Source organism: Spinacia oleracea, chromosome 5 (assembly GCF_020520425.1).
Source record: "Spinacia oleracea cultivar Varoflay chromosome 5, BTI_SOV_V1, whole genome shotgun sequence".
NCBI classification, from domain to species: domain Eukaryota; kingdom Viridiplantae; phylum Streptophyta; class Magnoliopsida; order Caryophyllales; family Amaranthaceae; genus Spinacia; species Spinacia oleracea.
Window position 1 is genome coordinate 13,334,417 of NC_079491.1, and position 22,728 is coordinate 13,357,144.

The window sequence follows — 22,728 nt, forward strand, 5'->3', positions numbered from 1 at the left end:
AATAGTAAGTTGAGATCTTCTCAGCATCCACATTGAAAAATACAATACTCTAAAACAAAGTTGAAAAAGACAAAAGAAAATGGGCACATTAAATGTATCACAGATTCACAGGTCATCACTAAATATAAAATCCTTAAAAGTTCTGTCAAGTTTACGTCACACCAATTTAAATAGAAATAAAAACAATAACAGAAGATTTAAGCGGCGACTCGCAACCGAGCAGCCTATAGTAGTAAATCAAAATTAAACTATGGGACGACATGCTCTTTATAAACTTAGCAACTCTCTTCAAAGTTTTCATCTTCTAACATCTTTCTCTCTCTCATTCTGAATCTTTTCAGATTCCATTTTACAAATTAAATCAATTTAATTAAATCTTACCCGGTCTCATCCTGATTAAGGCTCCGTTTATTTTGACGAGATTTCATACACTTTAATTTGATAATAATATTATCTATAAGTTGTAATCTTGAAGTTCAAAGCTTTGCCAAACATGGACGGCAACTGGATTAAAGAACGTTTATGTCTTTGGTTTTGAAGAATCTTGCTTCACCAAATCCGGTAATCTTTACTTCTTTGTCTAAAATTATCTAAATTTAATTATATATTAAATTTATCTAAAATTATATGGTGTATTACGTATTTGATCTAGACTTATTTTTTTGAAATATTTGTAATAATTTGAACAAAATAGATCCTTAAATTTGTTTAGTTTTCGTGAAATAGTGGCTAAACTCTGTAATACATATTACAAAAACGGGAGGATATATTTAAATTTGTGATCTATCATACACGAGCGGTGAGTTTTAAACATAGGCCTACTAGCCAAAACCTAATTGGTTATGCATGATTATAAATGTGTTATATAGATGGATCTAATTAAGCTTAATTCTAGGAAATCACCATTTTTGTTCTTGCTGTAATGAGGTTTGAAATGTTCAATTTCATACTTCATTGCAATACAAAACAATAGTCTACCACTCTATGTTTCTATATACATCGCAACATCTTGTTTTGGTAAACTTCAAATGATGATTATTTTTATTATCATTACCATTTTGAATAATTTGTTTGTACTTCATAGAATCAACCCCTTTCTGATTAAGTAGCATATGATATTTTCCATCTAATAAAAAGTAGCCCATGATATTATATACGAAGTATAAAAAATTAGCCATATAAGCAACGTCAAATTAAATCTCCCCTTATGCATCTCGATCTTTTAGCATAAAGTCAATGATGTAAATGTAATTTGATCTACTCTCTCCGTCTCTTTTTGTTCTTTACGTTTGTTATTTTTCACGTGTTTTAACGATTAATTAATTTGCATCGAGATTCCTCAGTTTTTTTTAATTAAATAAGATAAATTACGTTTATTTATAATGTTTTCACTTTTATCAAAATTCTGATATTGAGAAATGAGAAAATTTTAATGTCCCAATGAAAAAGTGTGAGAGATTAAATGTCCCAATGAATTTAATTGGTCAAAATAATAATTTGACACAAATTTTGATAGAATATTAAGTCATTTATGTGATAATATAAAATGAAATGTAAAGAACATTTTAAAATACCTAAAAAGGAAAACATAAAGAACAAAAAGAGACGGGGAGTAATATCTTACTGCGTTCCGTGAAAGATAAACCAATTAACTCGCTTCTAAGACATTGTGCCATTTCTTGTTTCTAAGTTGTCAACCTCATAAAGTCACAAGTTTCTGTGAGTTGTATGTGAATGTCATACCTACTCATTGCACAATGGAGACATGAAATGTGCTAGATCCAAAAAAAAAAAAAAAAACTACTCCCTCCATCTCTTTTTGTTTTTTACGTTTTTGTTTTTGGGTGTTTCAAAATGTTCTTTACATTTCCTTTTATATTATCACATAAATGATTTAATATTCTATCAAAATTTGTGTCCAATTATTATTTTAACCAATTAAATCCATTGGATCATTTAATCTCTCACACTTTTCCATTATGACATTAACTTTTTCTCATTTTTCCAATATCAGAATTTTGATAAGAGTGAAAACATTATAAATAAACGTAATTTTCCTCGTTTACATAAAAACTAAGCATAATCTCAATGCACATTAATTAGCCGTTAAAACACGTGCAAAATACCAAACGTAAAAAACAAAAAGAGACGGAGGGAGTATTAGGTTTGCTATGATATGACGCATATATATATGCATGACTACATAATTAATTTGAGTGTTGAAAATTTCTATGTTTTGCATATGTGAGTCGCCGCACAGGTGTGTGTACACGGTATCTATAACATGATATGTTATATTAAAAGGCGTTTATGAAAACGTATATGTGTCACGTATGCCTCCTCCTTATTACTCCACGTCATCACTAATATGCATCGTGACATGTTATTGACAACCAAAAAAAATCACGTAGCAAGGATCGAACATCAAACCTCATGGATTAAAGTTTCACTTCCCACCATCTTAACTAGCTATAATTTATGTTATATTTTCCCATATAAATGTAAAATACAATCTTTAAAAATGGGCACATTTTTACAAAAAGTAAACCCCACTAAAAGTAAAACCCGGAGCAACGCCCGGGCCACACACTAGTTTATAGCTAATTGTTGTCACGTCTTTGTATGGTTGTATATGCAGATCCTTCATTTAGCAGCTTAGCAAGTAAAGGTTGTTCGATTTGACCAGTAAGTTTAACATAGGATTAATATTGTATGAACAACACAGTAAATGGAGATTTACTTAAAAAAAGTGAGTTAAACCTAGCAATGTGTTGGTTGCTTCTTGGGATGTGGCCATTGCTAAAACGAAGGGCTAGTTTTCGAGTTCGACAAGCTGGAGGTGCTTCATACAGTGGTAGCTAACGGGGATGATTGTAACATAATTTGATGTCTTGGTTAGTTCAGTTTTATTTTCAGAAATAATACAAAGTAAAATTTTCAATTAAAACACTGTTGATGGAAACGGTTGCATTAAGGCAATTCCTCAATAATCTATGCACCGGTAATTCACAATGGAGCTATGCTATTTTTTGGAAGCTTCAACAATTAGAGAACTACAAGTAAGATATATTTCCTCCTCTATATATATATATATGGTGTATCATGCATGTCAAAATTTTCTTTTGCTTATAATGATTGAAATTTCTACAGTGGTTGATTGCAATACACTCCCGATTACTCACATACTATTTTGGTATGTTTGATATGTAATAGTAGTTATTCTGGTTGATCATATTGTGTGATAGAATTATATCATCCTAGATATGTCATAGAAGTATATATGAAGAAACTTACGATGTGTAAAATGGTATCAGAGCATGTTAAGAAGATCTTTCCATCTAATGAGAATAAGATGACCAACAAATATTTACTTTATACTAATCTAACATGGTAACAGAGCATGTTAAAGTCTTAGGTCACTCTCTAATTTCCTTTCTCCCTTTCTTTTGATGGGTTTGTTATATCGACAATTATGAGGAATTAAGATCATATGACAACTTATTCCAAATCCAGAATGGTAGTAGAAAACATAAAAATCCAACAATTAACTACAATCTAGAGACATATACTGAATTGAGTTTGATTTGTGGTCATAAGTTTTATACAAACAAACCCTATACTGTGTACTTGTTAATTTTATTGATAGGGGAAGTATTTATTGATCACTCATTAGATCATTTCAATTGCTTTCAATGGCTATATCAAATCCTTCTCACTAAAATATAATTCTTTGTTAGGTTTTTGATATGTGAAGATGTGTATTATGACTTCGAAAAGTCACAACATCAATGTCAAGGCATATTAAGGGATCCTTTGTTGTACTCAAGGCAAGAAGTTGTACCAAGTTTAGAATTTGGAACAAACATATGTGATGAAGTACATCCCTTGGATTATCCTATTGGATTCGCGGTGGCTGATATGTCATGTTGTCAATATTTGCTAGGAGAGGGGTATGATTTTTTTCTTGCACTTTCTTTAGGAAGTAAAGATATAATTGTATGTGACTATCATTTAAGAGTGTTCGTTTGTTGGAATATGTGTTACATATAAATCTTATTATACAAGTATTGTATTATTCAGGGTGGTGGGAAGAGCGGCACTTGCTGAGAATGATTTCTGGATTTATTCAGACGATGATGAATATGTCAAATTTCTTTCACAACTAGAGGTGAGTGATTTGTGACCTTTTATTTTTTATTAGCTTGACAAAACATTAGTTTCATTACAAAATTCTGCTTTTATTATGAGCAGGGTACTGCGGATGGGTGGCTTCTTCCTATGGCAGCTGGAATCAAGGTAAGTTGATTTCACCAAAAGTTATGGATACTATTAGTTTGCCTGCAAAACAATGACTAATAGTCTAATACCCCAAAACTGAAACCGAACTAAACTAAATTAACTAGAACTGAACCCAATCTGAATAACCTGCTTCCTAGTTCTAAGTTTGGTTGATTTGTTCGCTTACATTTCGTGCAGACAACCTTACTAGCTCCTTTGTTACCATATGGAGTTTTGCAACTGGGCTCATTTGATAAGGTGAATATCATTAATTAAAAGTGTTACATCTTGCATAAACATACATGATTAGTATTAGTGTACTAGGATTAAACTGTTTGATTGCTTTTTCTATCTTATATTGTTTCTATAAACTCACATTAAGGATATTATATTGGATGTCTTAATTTTTAGTGTCTGAGGATATAAATGAATGAAAAATGTTTACAGAATATCTATCATTTCTTTAGCAGTTTCAAACTTATACCTTCTTTGTGAACTTGTTAGGTTGCTGAAAGTCTGGCAGTAGCTGCTGATATTCGAGATAGGTTCTTCGCTCTTGCCTCTACAAATAGTATCCCCTTCCCAAGTTATGATGATGGTTCTTTTCTTTGCTCGTTGGTTCTGATGCCAGAACCCGATAACAATGCTGAATCACCATTCCCTTGCAACAATCTACAAAGAATGGATGAGGATACTGCCAATACAATTCATGATGTTGAATTCATAGAAAGTCATTTACCAACCGCCTATGATCAACTTGTTCCTTACATGGAACAAAATTATCTTGAGCTCGAGGATTTGTCATTCTTTATTGATGATGATCAGAATATTTTTACTGATAACAATGTTGAATTAAATACAACAAGCGAGCTTGTTATTTCTGATATACCAGAGGCAACATCAATGTGGATGTTCTCTTTCCCAGAAGAAGAATTTGATGATACTAGACTATCCGGAGACTCATCTGCTGAGATATGTTCTGATTCAGATGCAACTAGGTTCAGAGTAAATCACACTGACAGCAGAAATCTCAACGATTTCCCTAGAGACTGTGAGCTGCAAGTATTACTGCGGCCAGTTTTCAAAATAAACAAAGATTGTGACTCGTGTAAGGAAAATGTGTCCTCTGAGGAAGGATTTGGTTCTTCGGCAATGGAATCAAGTGAACCATTTGAAGAAGGCGGTGAGCAAGAACAGCTTTTGGAAGATGTGATTACTACTCAGTACAAAAATTCATATGAAGATACTCTCTTTTGTTTCTGTAATACTAGTAAATCGTCTGTAACCTCATTACCAGAAACAGCTCTTTGCAACACTATGTCAGACTACGAAAGCACGTTTGGTATGACTTCAGCCCCTTCATTAGAGAGCTTAGAAAGTGCAACTATTGTAGATGAGAAACGCCAACAACCTGCTTCTGAGTTTCTTGATAAGAATTCTAAGAAGCCTAAACGCAGCAGACCGAGGCCAAGAGATAGACAACTCATTCAAGATCGACTCAAAGTGTTGCGCAAATTAGTCCCAGATAGTGAAAAAGTCAGTATCTTTAACAATAATAATACCCTGTCTGTTTTTTTATTTGTTTGACATAATAGAACCTGAAAAGTGCAGAGATGTTTTTGGATTCACAGTGTAGCATTGATGGGCTGCTAGACCAAACTGCAAAGCATATGATGTTCTTAAAAAGTGTGAATGAACAAGCAGAAAAGGTGAAGAAGTTGGTATCTGAAGAAAAGGTACATGAACTATTAAAACTCTGGTACTATATAATATATATATAAGCATTTAAATTTCCAAATTTGCATGTTGGAAACCATGGTAACAACTTTGAGCAGGGTACAGAGACTACCATACTCACATGTTTTACCATTAGCAAGTTTCATTGTCCTTGGAAGAATTGATGCTCGCGACAACTGGATTTTATATTGGGAATTGGATGAAGCAGAGGACTGAGGAGTGATGCTTGCTCCTATGCTGCCTGATTTCGCAAATATAAGCATCTTCTCTTGGCCCTATATCCTTTTAAGAATGTGGAAATTTCCCAACTCTGAATGACATGTTTGAACTCTTTTGATTACTATGCAGGCTGCAACAGTACAAGGTGGAAATGACTTTGAGGCATGCCCTATTATTGTCAAAGATTTGGAACACCCTAGCCAATTTCTCATACAGGTATAACCTATAATTAGTACTAGTTTTTGACATTGTGATGATTAGTAGCCAATTTCTGATACAGGGTATAACCTATAATTAGTAGTAGTTCTTAACCTATAACTAGCTTTTGAGCCCGTTCTTTGAACTGACAGTTATATTAGTGGTAATTAAGCCATCTTTTAAAGTGTTAATTTTATTGCGGGTTTGTGATTTAATTAGTGGGAATATATGATTTATATGTGAGTTAAATTTAAAATTTAAAAATATATAAAATAGATGATATATTAATATTGAATGTTAAATAGGGAGATGAAGTGGAAGAGGTTGAATGAATATATGAACTAAATGGTGAATTGATCTTGAAAGAGGAAGATGAAGGGAAAGAGGTGTTGAAACTGTAAAATACTTTATATAACAAATGAAAAATTGGGAAAAAAAATTATGGATGAAAAATGGGGTGACACATGTCATCTAATGATCTATGAAAGAATGGTGACACATGTCATCTAATGATATATGGTTTTCTTTTTTAAATACTAGGGGGCGTTTGGTTGGGGGTATTCAGGAAAGGGAAAGGTAATCAACTACCTTTATTCCCTTTCTTGTTGTTTGTTAGACCAATTCAATCATTCCCTTTACCCACTTGATTACCCAACATCCCTCTACCATGATTCCCCACCCCCCCAAGGAATCACCCTTACCCCAAACTCCTCTTCACCCAACCAACTTAACTACCATCCTTGACCATCCTTGACCACCACACCACCACCTATTCATGGTCCCAACCACCTCACCAAAACCCCCAAAAATCCGTTGAACCACCACCAGCACCACCAAACCACCGTACCACCACCCAACACCACCGTACCACCGTGAAACCACCGTACAACCACCCAACACCACCGAAAACATCGTAAAACCACCGTACCACCACCCATCACCACCCAAATCACCACGAAACCACGAAATCACCACCGAAACCACCACGAAACAACCATACTACCACCCAACAGCCCTCTACAACCACCGAAATCACCATAACACAACCAAAATAACCCTAATACCACCGAAATCATCTTACCCATCACAAAAACCAAGCATTGAACCACCGAAATTGACCCCAACTACCCAAAATAAACCCTAATCTCGCCGGAAAATTAGATCTAAAAGAAAGATGAAAAATAGAGGAGAGAGAAAGAGGGGAATGGGCGGCGCTCGTAGGGGAGGGTAGGCGGCGAAGTGGGCTGGCGGTGCTCGTAAGGGAGGGGAGGGGAGGCGGCGGAGTGGGATGGCTTGCCTGCTTTGAAGATCGGCGTTCTTTGAGGATGGGCGAAGAGGCGGTGGAGTGGTGCAAGATCTGGAATGGGCGCGGTGGGTGAGTGAAGAGGCGGTGGAGTGGCGGTTTGCGAGGAACGGTGGGTGGGGAGGCGGTGGAGTAGGGTTCGCGACGGAGAAGATCTGGAATGGGCGGCGCGGTGGGTCGGGTACGTGGCGGTGGAGTGACTGAGGTAAGGGGTGGTGGAGAGAATGGTTTCCTTTTGATTTTGTAAACCAAACAACTTGTGATAATATAGGGATTGTCTTTCCATTCCATTCCATACCCTTTGTTGATTCCATTCCCTTTACCTCGTGTGAACCAAATGGCCCCTAGGTATAGATTAGCGCGCTCTAAATAATGTAGACACACAGTTGTTAACTAAACTAAACTCGCTTTTCTACCTGTTTAACAGATGGTTTGTACTGATGATGGAGTCTTCTTTGAAATGGCTGAAGTAATGCATAAATTGAAGCTGACCATCTTGAAAGGAACAATGGAAAATCGGGGTAACAAGTGGGCAAGCTTCATTGTTGAAGTACTAAACATTACTCTTTATAGACTATAGTAATTATGTTAGAATCTATCAGTTACTTTTAGAATTGTTTTAAGTCCTTAATTACTGAAATAATCGCGTTGTCTACAGGGTTCGAAGGGGTTTAACAGATTGGACATATTCTGGCCACTAATGCGAATACTACAGAAAAATGGGAACTGGATTGCAGACCAACTGTGTCCTTAACTGTACATTCCTTGATCAAGAAGAGGTACTGTGAAGAAGAACATGAGAAGAAGACATCTAAATTCGTTAACATCTTAACAACAACATAAACATTGAAAGATCTATTGTGTTTTTTATGTACAATAACGTTGTACAGAGTACTACTTAGTACTTATATACAACGGTTGATTTTTTAATCTTGATTGATGCCATTATACGTATTAATTAACGTTTGTAGCGAGTTTAGAGGCCTTAATACAACTACATCATTCATCTGGATGAAATGGATGCATGGTGATTGGTGACCAAACATTATCAACTTATTGTCTTATTTCTTTACTTAATGAAGGGATAATTAGTTTCTAATTAGAGTGCTAATACTGTAGTTAGCCAGCCAATCAAGAGATGGAGATTGATTTAGTTTTTATTTTTGACGGAAAAATTGTCATAGTTACTTTAATTAACGTAAGTTGGTCTTAAGGAGAAAAGTAGGCTACATATACCTTTATGGGTCGTTTGGTATGTTTATATTTCACCATATATTTTTTATGAAAATGCTAAAGTTTGTGTAAGTTACTTGTATATTAACAATAGCCGCATTTGGTCGTTATTACTATGTACGTAGTGTAAGATTATTCGTAGTTTCCTTACGTACAATAAAAGTGAAGTTGAATAAGTTTTAGATTTTATTGTATTTGACTTATTTTGTCTGAACTTATATTATACTTCGTATGTAATTACTGTTTTTGTAAATATTCTCCATGTTTTCTATAAAGTGGAGCTTTCTATAAAGTGTATCTTCCCATTTTCTTCAAAACCAAACAAGACCATGCACAATTCTCACTTTCCACGAAATATTACTTCCCGTGTATTTTCAAGTGAATCAAATAATTACTTAGATATTTCATTGTATATGAACACAAGTCAAATATATCATTTCAAGTCTTCAACTAACTTTTGTATGATTGAAACTTGAAAGCTACAAGTCAAGAGGAAAGATGGTGTAAAAGGGACACCATGGCCATGCAAACAACAATGCTTTTCTTCAATTTAATTTAGGTGGGCCTTTCCATGACATGGATGATGGATCCCTTCAACAACAGCTAAACCATTAGCAAACATATTAATTCGGATATTTATTGGCCACATTATGGAATAATCCGACATGTTAAGTTTAAGGCCTGAATTATGGACACGTGTACTCCGTGATGGCATGAAAAGACCACTTGTGCAGTTGTGTATGAGTGTATTAAAATGACATTAACTTAACATAATTTTAACATAATGATAAAAGAACTGAGTGATATACTTCCTCCGTTTTAATATTATTGCATCATATAGATGTTGTACAAAAATTTATTTAGCGCATAGAAGAAAAAAAGAGAAAGACAAAACACAAATTTGCTCATGTAATATAAGCACTGAATAAGTCTAACAAATGTAAAGATGAAAGGGTATATTAAGTATTTGTAGCGTGAAAGTAAATGTTGTATTATCTTCGTCCCATACTCCGTATTAGTTTTGACACTTATCATGACACATAGATTTAGAAGATAAGTTATTGTTTGGTTATCAAATATGGAGTATTATTTTATTATAAAAGTAGATGGGAAAGTAAATAGTGGGTATTATTTATTGAGAAATAGATAGTGGCGTGTTTATTTAATGTAATGTGAGAAAGAGTAAGTCCCTTACTTTATGGTACTGGAAAGAGAGATGCATTAAAATAATTGTGGAACCTTCCCAAAAATTATATAATCTAGAATTCTGGATCGGATGAAAATGGAAAGTGCAAAAACTAATCTGAAAGAGATGGAATATTTCCTAAAATGAAAATGGTGCGATAATTGTGAAACTTATTTATATAATGGTGCAATAATAGTATTATTTTAAATTTAGATTTTTCTACATTGCGCCTCTATGTTATAGCTCTTTACTAAATAATACCCCTTGTTTCACGTGGAAAACTAAAATTTTACATAAATGACTACAACGTACGTTGTAAACCTAAAATTTACATAGAATCAATTAAAGCAACCACACTATATATAACTTTTATTGGAAAACTACGTTAGATAGTGATTAGGGAATACATTAAACGTATAAGTCTCTTCTCATAACCTTCAAGCTCTTTTATGTGGGAAAACAATACAATTTTCGGTTTGAGTAACATGAATATACAAATTCTAGCTATACAACGATTACAAAAGATAAACCAAATATTCCCTTACACAATATAAGACAATATACTACGGAGTATTACCTTTTCACTATTCTCTTACACAATATTCTCTTACACAATAAACTACAGAGTACTACCTTTTCACTTTTTGTTTCAATCCGCATTTTTCTTAAAATTACTCTATTTTTATTTTATTCATATTTTATTATCTCTCACTTCACTTTATAAGACACGTTTATACTCCGTATTTAATAATTGTCTTACTCCGATCCTATACTATCTATCTCTCCCTCCACCAGCCCCTAAATTAAAGCAAAAATACCCACATGAATAATTACTCTTTGGTTAATGTTGCCACGTTAACTGAACAAAACTCGTGAAAATGATTATAAAACTTACACCATTTAGGAAGCATGTACATGATTTTATTCTCTATCATATGGTAAATGTATGCTTCCTAATTCTATTCACTATTATATGGTACAAAACTCTAGATTATCCTAGCTTGTGGATCATTTGCGGAAGAAAAAAAATGGTACAAAACTCAAAAGGACTTGAAATTCTATGGCAGCATGGTCTAGTACTCTTGTTAAGTTTCCTTTTTCGATTGATTGACTCGTGGGTGTTACAAAATTTCTATAAATTTCAATGATTGTTAGTCTTTGTATACTTCGTGGGGACGTGGGGTGTCGCAATAATTGCCTTTATAACAATGTTGCTAACTTTGTTATTTTTTTTGTGTTTTCCTTTTTTGTGTGGATATTTTATTGTTCTATATATCACCGCTGTAGACTTGTTTACTAAAAATAAAATTATAAAGTAAGAAAAACGTGGTTAGCACTTAGCAAGAAGGGACAGAAGGGAGGGAGGCTAAAGAGGGGGAAAAAAGATACCTACTCAGACTTGAAATGAAACATATCATATTGTCTTTCACAAGTTACTTATCTTTCACTTGTTTTCTTAAAATCAACGTGGTCCTATTTATTAGCAATGTTTCCATGGTACATTCAATCAATAAATGGTTTTAAAGAGGTCATTGTACCATAAAAATAATATTGCTTTTTTTTTTTTTGGTGTAGATAGAGCCATAAAAGACAAGACGACAAATGATGCGAGATTCGATCTCAGTTCTTGAGTACCATCCCCTTAATACTTTACCAACTAAACTAGTTAACATCTATACAATTAATATTGTGAATCTTTATCAACTTTGCAAAAGTTCGTTAACAAATAATTTAAAATGTTAATGGTTGTAACAAATGTAGTATAATAACAAAAATATTTTAGGCAAATATAAAGTCAAAACGATACAGATAAAAACAACGGACGAAGAGCAAGGACGATTACGAAGGCGGTAGAGGATAGGAATAATTGGGCCAGGTATACGGAGATGCGCAGCCCACTTTGGGTAGCCTGACAAATGTAATTCAGCCCACTCCAAGGTCATTGAAGTGCACACTTGCACAACTCCACAAAGTTTCATTAAACTTAACTTGTAAAAGTGGGTACAACCGTACAAGTAAATGAAGTAGTTAATTAAATCTTCAGCGAAAAATGGAGTAATAATTAATTGAATTATCCAAAACAATTTAATTAATTAATTAAATTAACCAAAACGAAGTAATTAAAATGATCTACCAATTTCCTTGTTTGTTTTTTTTGTTGTCTTATTCTTAATTTCTTATCAATAGTCTAATGTCTATTTTCACCCTTCCTTTTGTATTTGTTTTTCTCTTAGATGCTCCCCCTTCCATTTTCGACCTAATCACGCTAATGTTCCATGTGGAATGGTATAATAACAATTTCGGAGAGATTAATGTTGCATGTGGAATGTTAAAATATCGATGACACTCTTGTGTAAACGTATTTATAATCGCACATTATCAATTCCGAGCAAATCGGGCTTTAACTTTGTTTTCCTAGCGTTTGCCATAAATTTGTAAATGTCATTTTACGAAACAATTCTACAAAACCTTGGGAGATCGTGCACGCTAGCGCATGGTCCAACAACTAGTTAAAGGAAAGGTATATGATGCTGGAAACGTATACGATGTTGGAAACGTATACGATGTTGGAAACGTCGAGGTCAGTATAGGGTGTATGCGTATGTGACTTATTTAAAGATGTGATCGTGAAATAGGGCCAACAATGGAGTGATTGATGATAGATGTTGACAATACAGTATACTCCGTAAAAGAATCAGAGTCACATAAAAGAGACGTGGACATGTAAATGTGTAACAATAAAGATATGTAAGACGCTTTCTACTATTTACTTGTAGGAATTACCTTCAAAATCATAAACTAATTTAGTCATTTACACCTATTGATTACAACCTGTCACGATGAACAATCAATCCAAAGTTGTTTATTTTCTACAAGACTGCACCTACCAATTAGGTCTTGTCTAGAAGTTTCGATCCATCTCTTCATGCATGATGCATCCCAAATTACAATTTAGGCGAAAGGCTTATTATAGTGGGCCTCATGTCATTCTCATCCATGTAATTTTTACTGGTTTATATCTTGTAATAACTTGTTTAGGTGTTCTCCTTAATTACTCGTTAGAATGAATATAATTGTAGAGACGACTAACCTAGTTTCAGGCCTCGTGCGGAGCTAATCGCTAATCATATCACCTCCAAATAACCAATTAGATTAAGAAACTTATTAAAGAGAATACCATGATTAACAAAATTGAAATTAATCATATATTGGAAGTGATTTTGCAATGTCAAATCCATTGTTCTCCATTAAGAAGCGCAATTTACTCTTGTTCAATGAATTTGTGGGATTCTTACGTCAATTTTGGCTTTAAAAAATCGCAGTACGCTTATATTCGTATAGCGGTATAGGCGATTCACCACCAACATCAATTGCTTGCCTACAATAGGAAATATATCACTTTCATTCATATGTACAACATGTACTATATTCCGTTTTTAACGGTATACCTTTATTTTAGGTCCTTTATATTTGTTTTTCCGAATCCCTTGTTCTTTTTTTCCGCAAATGAACTATACCACTAGTCTTTTATTAACACGATGTGTTCCATCTTTCCCTTAATACTCGCACCGGTTTGACCGGTGCGGAGTTTAAGGTATTTGAATTAACTTATTAATTTAATGGTGTTAGTTGATAGTGGGAAATTTTTTAATATTATTAGGGGAAATGTGTAAGAGGTGGAGAGTGGTGAGTGGAGGATATGGATTTTAAAATTATTTTTATAAAGAATAGGGGTGTAGGTGGGGTAGTAGGTAAGTGTGAGAAATAATATAATATTGATAAAAATTTCCATTTATAGAAGCGGTGCAAGTATTAAGGGACGGCCCGAAAAGAAAAGCGGTGCGAGTATTAAGGGACGGAGGGAGTATGTATTTTAGAATACATGTGTATGTTAACATTAAGAAATTAAATATTATTAACGTAGAAATACTACTTTTTTTCTTCTTCAAATTGTATATATCTTGATTAATGGTTTAATACCAATTCAAATATTTCATGACAAATGACTGACTGGAAAATTAAGAAAAGGTTAAAAAGATCTATAACAATCCAATGTGTGATTTTTATCGTCGGTAATGATAAATCTCAATAACACAATTTATGTTTTTATTTTCTTAACTTGTGCATTGATTTGGAAGAAGAATATTGCTCACGTGTATTAGCGCGACTTCAAGAGAAATGGTGGTGGGGTTTTTAGGATAAACTCGGTTGTTTTATTCAATTTTTTTTTCTTAGAATTATTTAGACTCCTATTACTTTTACAATAAATCGAATGAAAAAAGCGATTTGAATAATTTTAGTTTTCAATATATAGAATAGAGATTTTGAAAATTATAATTAATTTGTAATATTATTTGAATGTTTTGTATTCTTTTGACTTCTATTGACATGCTTTATTATTTTCGTGAAAGAAAATGAGATATTACGGGATTGATTTTCATAATTTTTTATTTCCTTACTTTCTTTTATGTTTGTTGGAGAAATTATTTAATTCTCTGTTGATTTTTTGTTATCAAATTGGCAATAGGGAAGATTCTATGCATAATATTATTTGGTTTGCTAATTTGCATTAAATACCACGGAGTAAATTTTAAAAATTACTAAAATAATAAGCTTTTAAATAGATTACATTAATTGCGAATTTGCTGAGGGTATTTTAGTCTATTCCATAGGGGGACACCAAAAAAGACCATTTAAGAAAATGACCTCGCGAGTTCCTTTATAGAATAGAGATTATAAATTATAAATGGAAGATAGGGAATTTGAACTGACAATCTATCCTATTAGGCCAAAACATCATTGAAAAGTCCATTTATATTTGTAACGGGGCCTATCGAATACTCATTCCTTCTTTAAGAATTATCCGATTTTACTCTTTATCGTTCTTAAAAGATTGCTCAATTTCCTCGATTTGTTTTTAATATGTTTCTCGCTATCTAATCCTCACTACTTTACTCCGCATTTACCACTCCCGCGTGCTAAACCAAATCTAGTTACCAACTCGGTCCAACTCTTGATTAAGTACTCCCTCTGTCCCTTAATACTCGCACCGTTTTGACTGAACACGCTTGTCAATGCATAACTTTGACCATCATTATTTTTAACTACATATTATAAAAACTTATAAAAATATTAATATTTTGAAATTATATATTAAGATTAATCCGACAATATATTATATACTAACATTTATTTTCATATACTATACGGAGTAATAAAATAGGGTCAAAGTGAATTATGTGAATAGTGCAAAAAGTCAAAATAGTGCGAGTATTAAGGGATAGAGGGAGAAAAAAAAAAATGGAATGACACAATCTTTAGTGGATGCACTACAAAAAAAAACCTATATAGCGACAGAAAATATCCGTCTCTAGAAAAACTAATCCGTAGCTGAATAAGGCTAGGGACGGAAATAGAGACGGAATACGTCCGTTGGTAAAAAGCTTGTCGCTAAATGGATATAGGGACGGATGGCTAGGAAACCGTCCCTAAAGGAGCGACGGAAAGAAACCCGTTCCAGATTCCGTTGCGAAGACTTAGGAACAGAATCAAGTTTTCCGTCTCTGCTTCTAGAAACGGAAATGATTTTTCCGTAGCTGGATCTAGAGACGGTTTATGGAAATCCGTCCATAGATTCAGCTACGGAATTTTGTTTTCCGTCTCTGATTTTAGCTACGGAATTTGTTTTTCCGTCTCTGAATTTTTCTACGGATTACATTTCCGTCTCTAACTTCAGTATATTAGATTTCCACCTTAAGCTACGGATTTATAGTTTCTGTCGCTGTAGTTCAGAAATTAAAATCCTAAATATCGTTTTAATGGAAATATATTTTAAAGAATCACAAGCTTAAATGTACCTAAATATTAAATATTAAAACTAAAACATAAACAAAAGAAGCTCACAAAATGATAATTGATAATGTTAACAGAATTTTTTCAAGTATTTCCAAAGGTAACATCATGTACTACAAAAGCAACCCCTCTAATTAACTAAGCTTAGAAAGTAGCCAACAAGTGGAGGAGCTGGTACCACTATGCAAAAACAGCCCCTCTAATTAACTAAGGTTAACAATTAGTACCTTTAATTACAAAATATAATGCCTTGAGACCTATGTTAGAAGAACATAAGTACTATGCATGCTAAATAAAATAACATCAGACTTCACAGCATGTACAAAAATTCCACCTTCAATCCAAAAAGCAATCTTCAATCCAAGGTTGCAGTCATCCATCTACGAAATAAGAGGAACTCAAGACAAGGATGTAGAAGTAGGAGTGGTCGAGAGATTGTTGGCTTGCACAATAAGTCGAAATTGTTCATGAAGATCCTCCACAATTCTTTGCGTTTCGGCAAGTGCTTTTTGAGTTTCAGCAAGGTTATCTTGGGTTTCAGCTAGGTTCTCCTTAGTTTCATCAAGCTCCCTTTTTTGTTCCATCGCATAATTTGTTCGTGATTTTTTGGTTCTCCTATCTCCGGGTCTCTCATAGAAAGAGTCAGCAGCTGCCCCCAGACCAAATATCCTTCCCTTTTCACTCCACCCTCCCGTAGCTTCAAGGAACAACTCATCTTCAGTCTTTCGATTCTCAACTTCACATTGTAGATTTGCGGTTTTTCTACTTTTAAAATCATTCTGCCAAAAAACACAAACACCAAGAAACATGATTATGTGTCTGATTATTACTCAATATTTGTAACATCAAAAATAAAATTTAGATGTTGTTCGCTGAGCTCCTAACTCTGATTTCAGCACTAACAGACACAAATAGAAAACTATAACTTAACATTGTTGTATTTTAGGTTTTTGGCTTCACTTCACTTAAATATGGACACAAACAGATGATGACTAGCAAAGTTAAAATATGGATAATTTTGAAACCATATAACCAGGCAGATAGATTTCGGCACCTAGATGACTACTACAACAAACTTTGATTTCACTAAGACCCCGTTTCAAACAACTGAAGCAATAAGAAGAAGATAAATTTGGACTGCACATGGTTATTGCATCTACACTAAGGGACCTGTAACATTAACAACTCCTGCAGAAGATTTATCGCTCGAATTAGTCCATCAAATAAGCTTTTAGATTCCTGCCTAAAGTTCTCTACATAAGGCTCAGAACTGACCAGGGGCTTCTACATGTGAAGTTAAAGACGTTGCTATCTCTGAGTCTGATATCCAATATAGGCTTGTACAGATATCGAAACATACTCTCAGTGCTATAGTATCCAATTGACTCATTACTTGTAACACATACTTCCCGAAATTTCATTAACAGACACAAAACAGAACAAGTGATGACTGAAATTTTACTAATAGACACAAACAGAACAAGTGATGACTGGAAATTTCGGCAGCACTTCCCTTAAATATGGACAACCTAAAATTCAATTTAGGTAATTACGTCAAATTTAACCTGTTTAAATTTCCAACATTCAATTGATTCACTATCCAATATCCAATAATCATCATCCGGGTGTTATCACAACTTATAAAGTAAATCCAAGGCTAAGACGATAGGAGTACATTCATACTACATAGCTTAGAAGTGGTATCTTAGAGTTGTGTTCCACGATACTTACCCACACAGCTTCTGCCTTAGCATTAACAAAGCGACCACCACTATCCCGGATATTTCGTGAAATACCCTCGAGTTTTGGCGTAATTCATCAAACGCCCATTAAGTTTCGATAATACATAAAATACCCCTATTCCAAAACATAATGCACGAAATACCCCTATTTCAATACTAAATACACCAAATGTCTTTAATGACGTCATCAACCACATAATAAACCATTTAACGTCTAATTAAACCACATAATCCCTAATTAACATTCCTAATCAACCCACCCATTTAAAAACCTAGTTAACCCATTCATTAACCCAATAACCCACCCATTTCTTTTCTTCTCTCTCTCCCCTTTCTTCTTCCATTAACTGACTAGAAAGAACCCATCAACCAGCCAACCATCACAACCATTTTTTCGACCCCTTATTTTCTCTCTCTTTGCTGAACTAATCACCACCAACCATCACCACCATCCCATTAACCATAGCTCAGCTCCCAATGCCGCCTTCCTCCCCCTCCCCCTTCCCTCATTGTGAACCCCATTGAAAGACAAAAAAACTCAATTAAATCGACGAATCAAGGAAGAGAAATAATTCGATTTGGAGATGAGGATGCATATTGATATCAACAACAATAGGTGTGAGATTACTGTAGCACCAATTTAAGAATTCGTAGATTAGAAATGGTGTTTTGTTTTTCAGATTTTTAATTTTAGTTTTTCTCTTCTTATTTTTCGTTCTTTGGCATACCATATTTGTTGGGTTCAATTAACGAGCAGTAGCAGTAGCAATTGAGCAGCAACAGTAGCTATTAAATGGAGAACATCAGCAACGACGAATAGGGAGATTAGAGCAACGTAACTAGAATTCGAATTTGTAGATTAACTATTAAATTTTAGGAATTAAATCACAAATTTCATATTCTTTTTCTCTTGTTCTTGAGTTTGTTCTTCAATTTTCAGAAATTGTGTTCTTCAATTTGGGAATTCAAATTCAATTTTCAAAGAAGAGAGGTAAATGTTGGGTGTTGCCATGGAAGCTCGAAGACAGAGAATATGAAAAGTGTTCATTTAATTTGTTGCCAGAAAACGTAAAAGAGGGAGAAAAAAATTGTAATCGTTTTTTCTCTCTCCTCTTGTTCTCTTCATTTTCAATCTTCTCAAACACAAAAATGGAGTTTCAGAGAAGTTGAGGGGTTGAGGAAATTGGCAGCCATGGAATAACTGGTAGAAGAAAGGGGGGAGAGAAGGAAAAAAACAGAAAAGTGGGTCAATTAGGAGTTTAGTAGATTAATTGGGGAGAATGGGTTAATGGGTGGATTAAGTTGGTTAATTAGGGTTGATGACGTCATAAGGGTACTTGGTGCATTAAGTTTTGGAATAGGGGTATTTTATGTATTATCGAAACTTGATGGGCGTTTGGTGAATTACGCCAAAACTCGAGGGTATTTCATGAAATATCCGCCACTATCCGCATGAGTTTCATAGTAAACCTCGGATGGAGATGGATGATATCCCAGCTTCTTTTCCTATTAAATTGTACAAAAAATACATCAACGCGGAAAAAAGCAAAGAGTAAATAACAACTGAAACCTGGCAGAACTAAAACCATCATAATAAATAAATTCCAGAACAATACATAACTAAAACATAAAGATTATAACATGAACAAAACTACATAACCAGGATATAAAGATCAAACTTGAACATAACAAATCTTATATAAATTAAAGAAAGATGCACTATGTGTTTGAAAGAAAGCATTACCAATTTTAGCCTCACTTCGTCTGTAGATATGGATCCTTGTCGATGGTGAATCTTATGGTCTCCATTTCCATTCCGATTTTTCTTACATTGCTCTGCTTGTTTTTGGTTCTCCTCTCCTGATCTAATCCGAATCATTTCTTCCCTTACGGTAGGAGGACACCATTCAGCTTCGTAGCCAGGTTCATTGCACACCTTTGACACTATGCCAGTAAGGCGCCTACTCACCTTCGATTTCCATCCCTTCTTAACAAGCTTAGCTACTGATGGATCCCAAGAGAACTCGTGCTTCAGTTGAATATGCAAGGATGAAACAATTAGGAAGCAATCATTTGATGAAAATGAACATAACTAAATTGACATTAATGTTTATTAAGAGCTTATTTTCACAGTATGCATAATGATTATACATGTAAACTTGAAGGGGATTAGATTAGTTAGTGCTTAGTCAGCTTGTAGAAATATTCTTGTAAAGGGAACAACCTGTTGTTACACCTCTATATCAAATGTAATCCCCACATTATAGATTTATTCCACTCAATACAAACAAGGGTTAATGTTCTTCGGCAGAATTCCATTTTGAAAGAAAGCCTCAAGGTTTTTTGGAATTAGGAGCTGCCTAGTTTGTATTACTATTTAATTCATGCATTTTTGTGGGTTCTACAGAGACTAGGGGACTATTACGACAGACCCAAAGACATAAATGTTAGGGTCAACAAATACAGAAACTTATCAGACCCAAAGACATAAATGTTAGGGTCAATAATCTACTAAAGTCTAAAAAATCCAAAGCCTCCTATTTATATCAACCAGTAGCATAGTTCATGTAGTTCATACAACTAAACAATTCAATATGTAATATATACTTTCTTTGAACCAGTGGCAGATATTGGCCAAAAAAATGTGAGTAACCAAGATTTGAAAATCCAACCTCGTGTTCGATATGAGTGGATTTAATAAATATGTCACAAGATTTTATATGTATATTTTAGGAATATATATAACTAACTGTTTAAGAAAAATATTAGGAGTTGGGCCTCAACCGGTCCCAAGGAAAGACTCCCCGATGTGAAGTACTAATTGAAACAAGTTCATCGTTAACTTAGCCCCAGTTTAGTTCATCTTATTTCAGTAACTTATTACTTATTTCAGATTATTTTATCAGATCAGATAAGTTCAGATCAAATCAGAAAAAATTATGTCAGAGCATATTAGATCATGTTTATATTATAACCGATATGTCTAGTTCAGAACCGATTTATACATATCATATCTTAATCTGAACTGATATGTCCAGATCAAAACTGACATGTTCAGATCAAAATCGATTTTTACAGATCATGTGTAAATCAGAAACGATATGTCCAAATCAGAGCTGATATGTATAAATCATGTCCAGATCAAAACTGATCTGTACAGATCATGTCTAAAGCAGAATCGATATGTTCATATCATACCCGATCTGTACAGGTCATGTCCGAATTGGAACCGGTATGATCAGATCATGTCCAGGTCATAAGTAATTTGTCCATATCATGTCCAGATTAGTTCCGATCTGTATAGATCATATCCAGATCAGAACGATATGTACAGATCATATCCAGATCAGAACGATCTATACAGGTCTTGTCCAAATCGGATATATACATATCATGTACAGATCAAAATTAACTTGTACATTTCATGTCCAGATCAGAATCGATATTTGCAGATCATGTTAAGATCATAACCATTATGTCCAGATCAGAACCATCATGTCCAAATCAGAACCATTATGCCCATATCACATCCGGTATTTGCAGATCATGTCCAGATCAGAACCGATATGTACATATCATGTCAAGATCAGAATCGATCTACAGATCATGTCTAGATCAGAATCGGTATGTCCAAATAATGTCCAGGTTAGTGTTAGGTTATGATTCATATGACAAAACATAAATCATGCGGAAAACCCATAAAGCCAAGAAAGCATATTATTTACACATAATAATTTAGTATAGTTTAGATGCATACACTTTGTTGCGCGTCCTCCCTAGCTGCGCCCGAACCAAACAAGTGTCGTCCCTCCGTAGATAGTCCACAGCACGTCCGGATCCGCCTTAAGCTTGACCAACTAGAATCTCCCTTAAGGTAGTATAGATTTTTCGGCTGGTTAGGGGTAAGAGAGTGGCTGATTTTTCTTCAAAATCTACCTTTATAATACTTCAATTTTTTCTATAAATTATGACCCTAAGCTCTTATTTATAGAGGTATGGAAAGGGAACTGGAATCCTACTAGGATACGAATTAATTAAACTAGAATCCTATTAGAATTCTAATTAATTAATTTATCCTTTTAGGATTAGGAATTTAATCATATATCAAATCCTAATAGATTTAGGATTCGTGTATGAACACAAACAGACACACGCACGGCAGCCCACGAGGGGCGCCTATGCGCGCGCGGCCTGCGAGCTCGCAGCCCATGCCACGAGGCCCACACGCTACCGTGGCCTTGGCGCGCGCTGGGCCTGCCTTGCGGTGGGCCTGGGCGCTGCCTTGGCTTGGGGCGTTTGTGGCGCGCTGGCTTGCTGGGCGATGGCCCGGCTTCGTGTTGGGCCTTCGTCCGGCAGGCCTCGTCCGATGCTTATTCGTACGATGCGCTTCCGATTAAATTCCCGGTTCCGGAATTCATTTCTGATACGAACAATATTTAATATTTCCGATTCCGGAATTAATTTCCGTTTCGAACAAATATTTAATATTTCCGTTTCCGGAATTATTTTCCGATTCCGATAATATTTCCGATTCTGACAATATTTCCGTTTCCGGCAATATTTCCGATTCCGGCAATATTTCCATTTCCATTAATATTTTCCGATACGTACCATGTTTCCGTTTCCGGCAACATCTACGACTTGGATAATATTTATATTTCCGATACGATCCATATTTCCGTTTCCGGCAATATCATCGTTTCCGGAGTATTCATTTCTTGCTTGTGACGATCTCAGCTCCCACTGAAACCAAGATCCGTCGATTCTGAATATCCATAGATGGAGTATTTAATGCCATTAAATACTTGATTCGTTTACGTACTATTTGTGTGACCCTACGGGTTCAGTCAAGAGTAAGCTGTGGGTTAATATCATTAATTCCACTTGAACTGAAGCGGCCTCTAGCTAGGCATTCAGCTCACTTGATCTCACTGAATTATTAACTTGTTAATTAATACTGAACCGCATTTATTAGACTT

General features: G+C 34.5%; 1 protein-coding gene and 1 long non-coding RNA gene across 14 annotated transcripts; one reads left to right on the top strand and one right to left on the bottom strand.

Annotated features, from left to right (window-relative positions):
- Window positions 1-194: 194 nt before the first annotated feature.
- Window positions 195-8,665, top strand: LOC110777790 (transcription factor EMB1444). Of its 13 annotated transcripts, XM_056828213.1 has the most exons (12): window positions 211-561; window positions 2,639-3,059; window positions 3,151-3,193; window positions 3,738-3,950; window positions 4,081-4,168; window positions 4,252-4,296; window positions 4,477-4,536; window positions 4,783-5,814; window positions 5,910-6,014; window positions 6,364-6,450; window positions 8,163-8,285; window positions 8,394-8,665. In XM_056828213.1, coding segments are annotated over exons 2-12 (1,893 nt in total). In that variant the 5' UTR covers window positions 211-561; window positions 2,639-3,058; the 3' UTR covers window positions 8,490-8,665. The 13 variants fall into 13 exon arrangements, 7 of the variants coding, with proteins under 7 accessions (XP_056684192.1, XP_056684191.1, XP_056684189.1 ...); XM_056828211.1 differs by lacking the exon at window positions 3,151-3,193 and having other exon boundaries at window positions 212-561; XM_056828210.1 differs by lacking the exon at window positions 3,151-3,193 and having other exon boundaries at window positions 212-561; window positions 2,726-3,059.
- A 7,453-nt stretch (window positions 8,666-16,118) lies between these two features.
- Window positions 16,119-17,784, bottom strand: LOC130460784 (uncharacterized). The gene is made up of 2 exons (XR_008920899.1): window positions 17,739-17,784; window positions 16,119-16,786 (listed from the first exon to the last, which is right to left on the bottom strand). It is a non-coding gene; the product is annotated as an uncharacterized lncRNA (long non-coding RNA).
- Between the last annotated feature and the right edge of the window lie 4,944 nt (window positions 17,785-22,728).

Excerpts from the sequence above, each read along its gene's own strand:
- LOC110777790 (XM_056828211.1), top strand. The coding sequence starts at position 2,956 with ATGGAAACGGTTGCATTAAGGCAATTCCTCAATAATCTATGCACCGGT. Across the intron at positions 3,951-4,080 it reads CAATATTTGCTAGGAGAGGG|GGTGGTGGGAAGAGCGGCAC; the intron begins GTATGATTTTTT and ends TGTATTATTCAG. Across the intron at positions 6,451-8,162 it reads CTAGCCAATTTCTCATACAG|ATGGTTTGTACTGATGATGG; the intron begins GTATAACCTATA and ends CCTGTTTAACAG.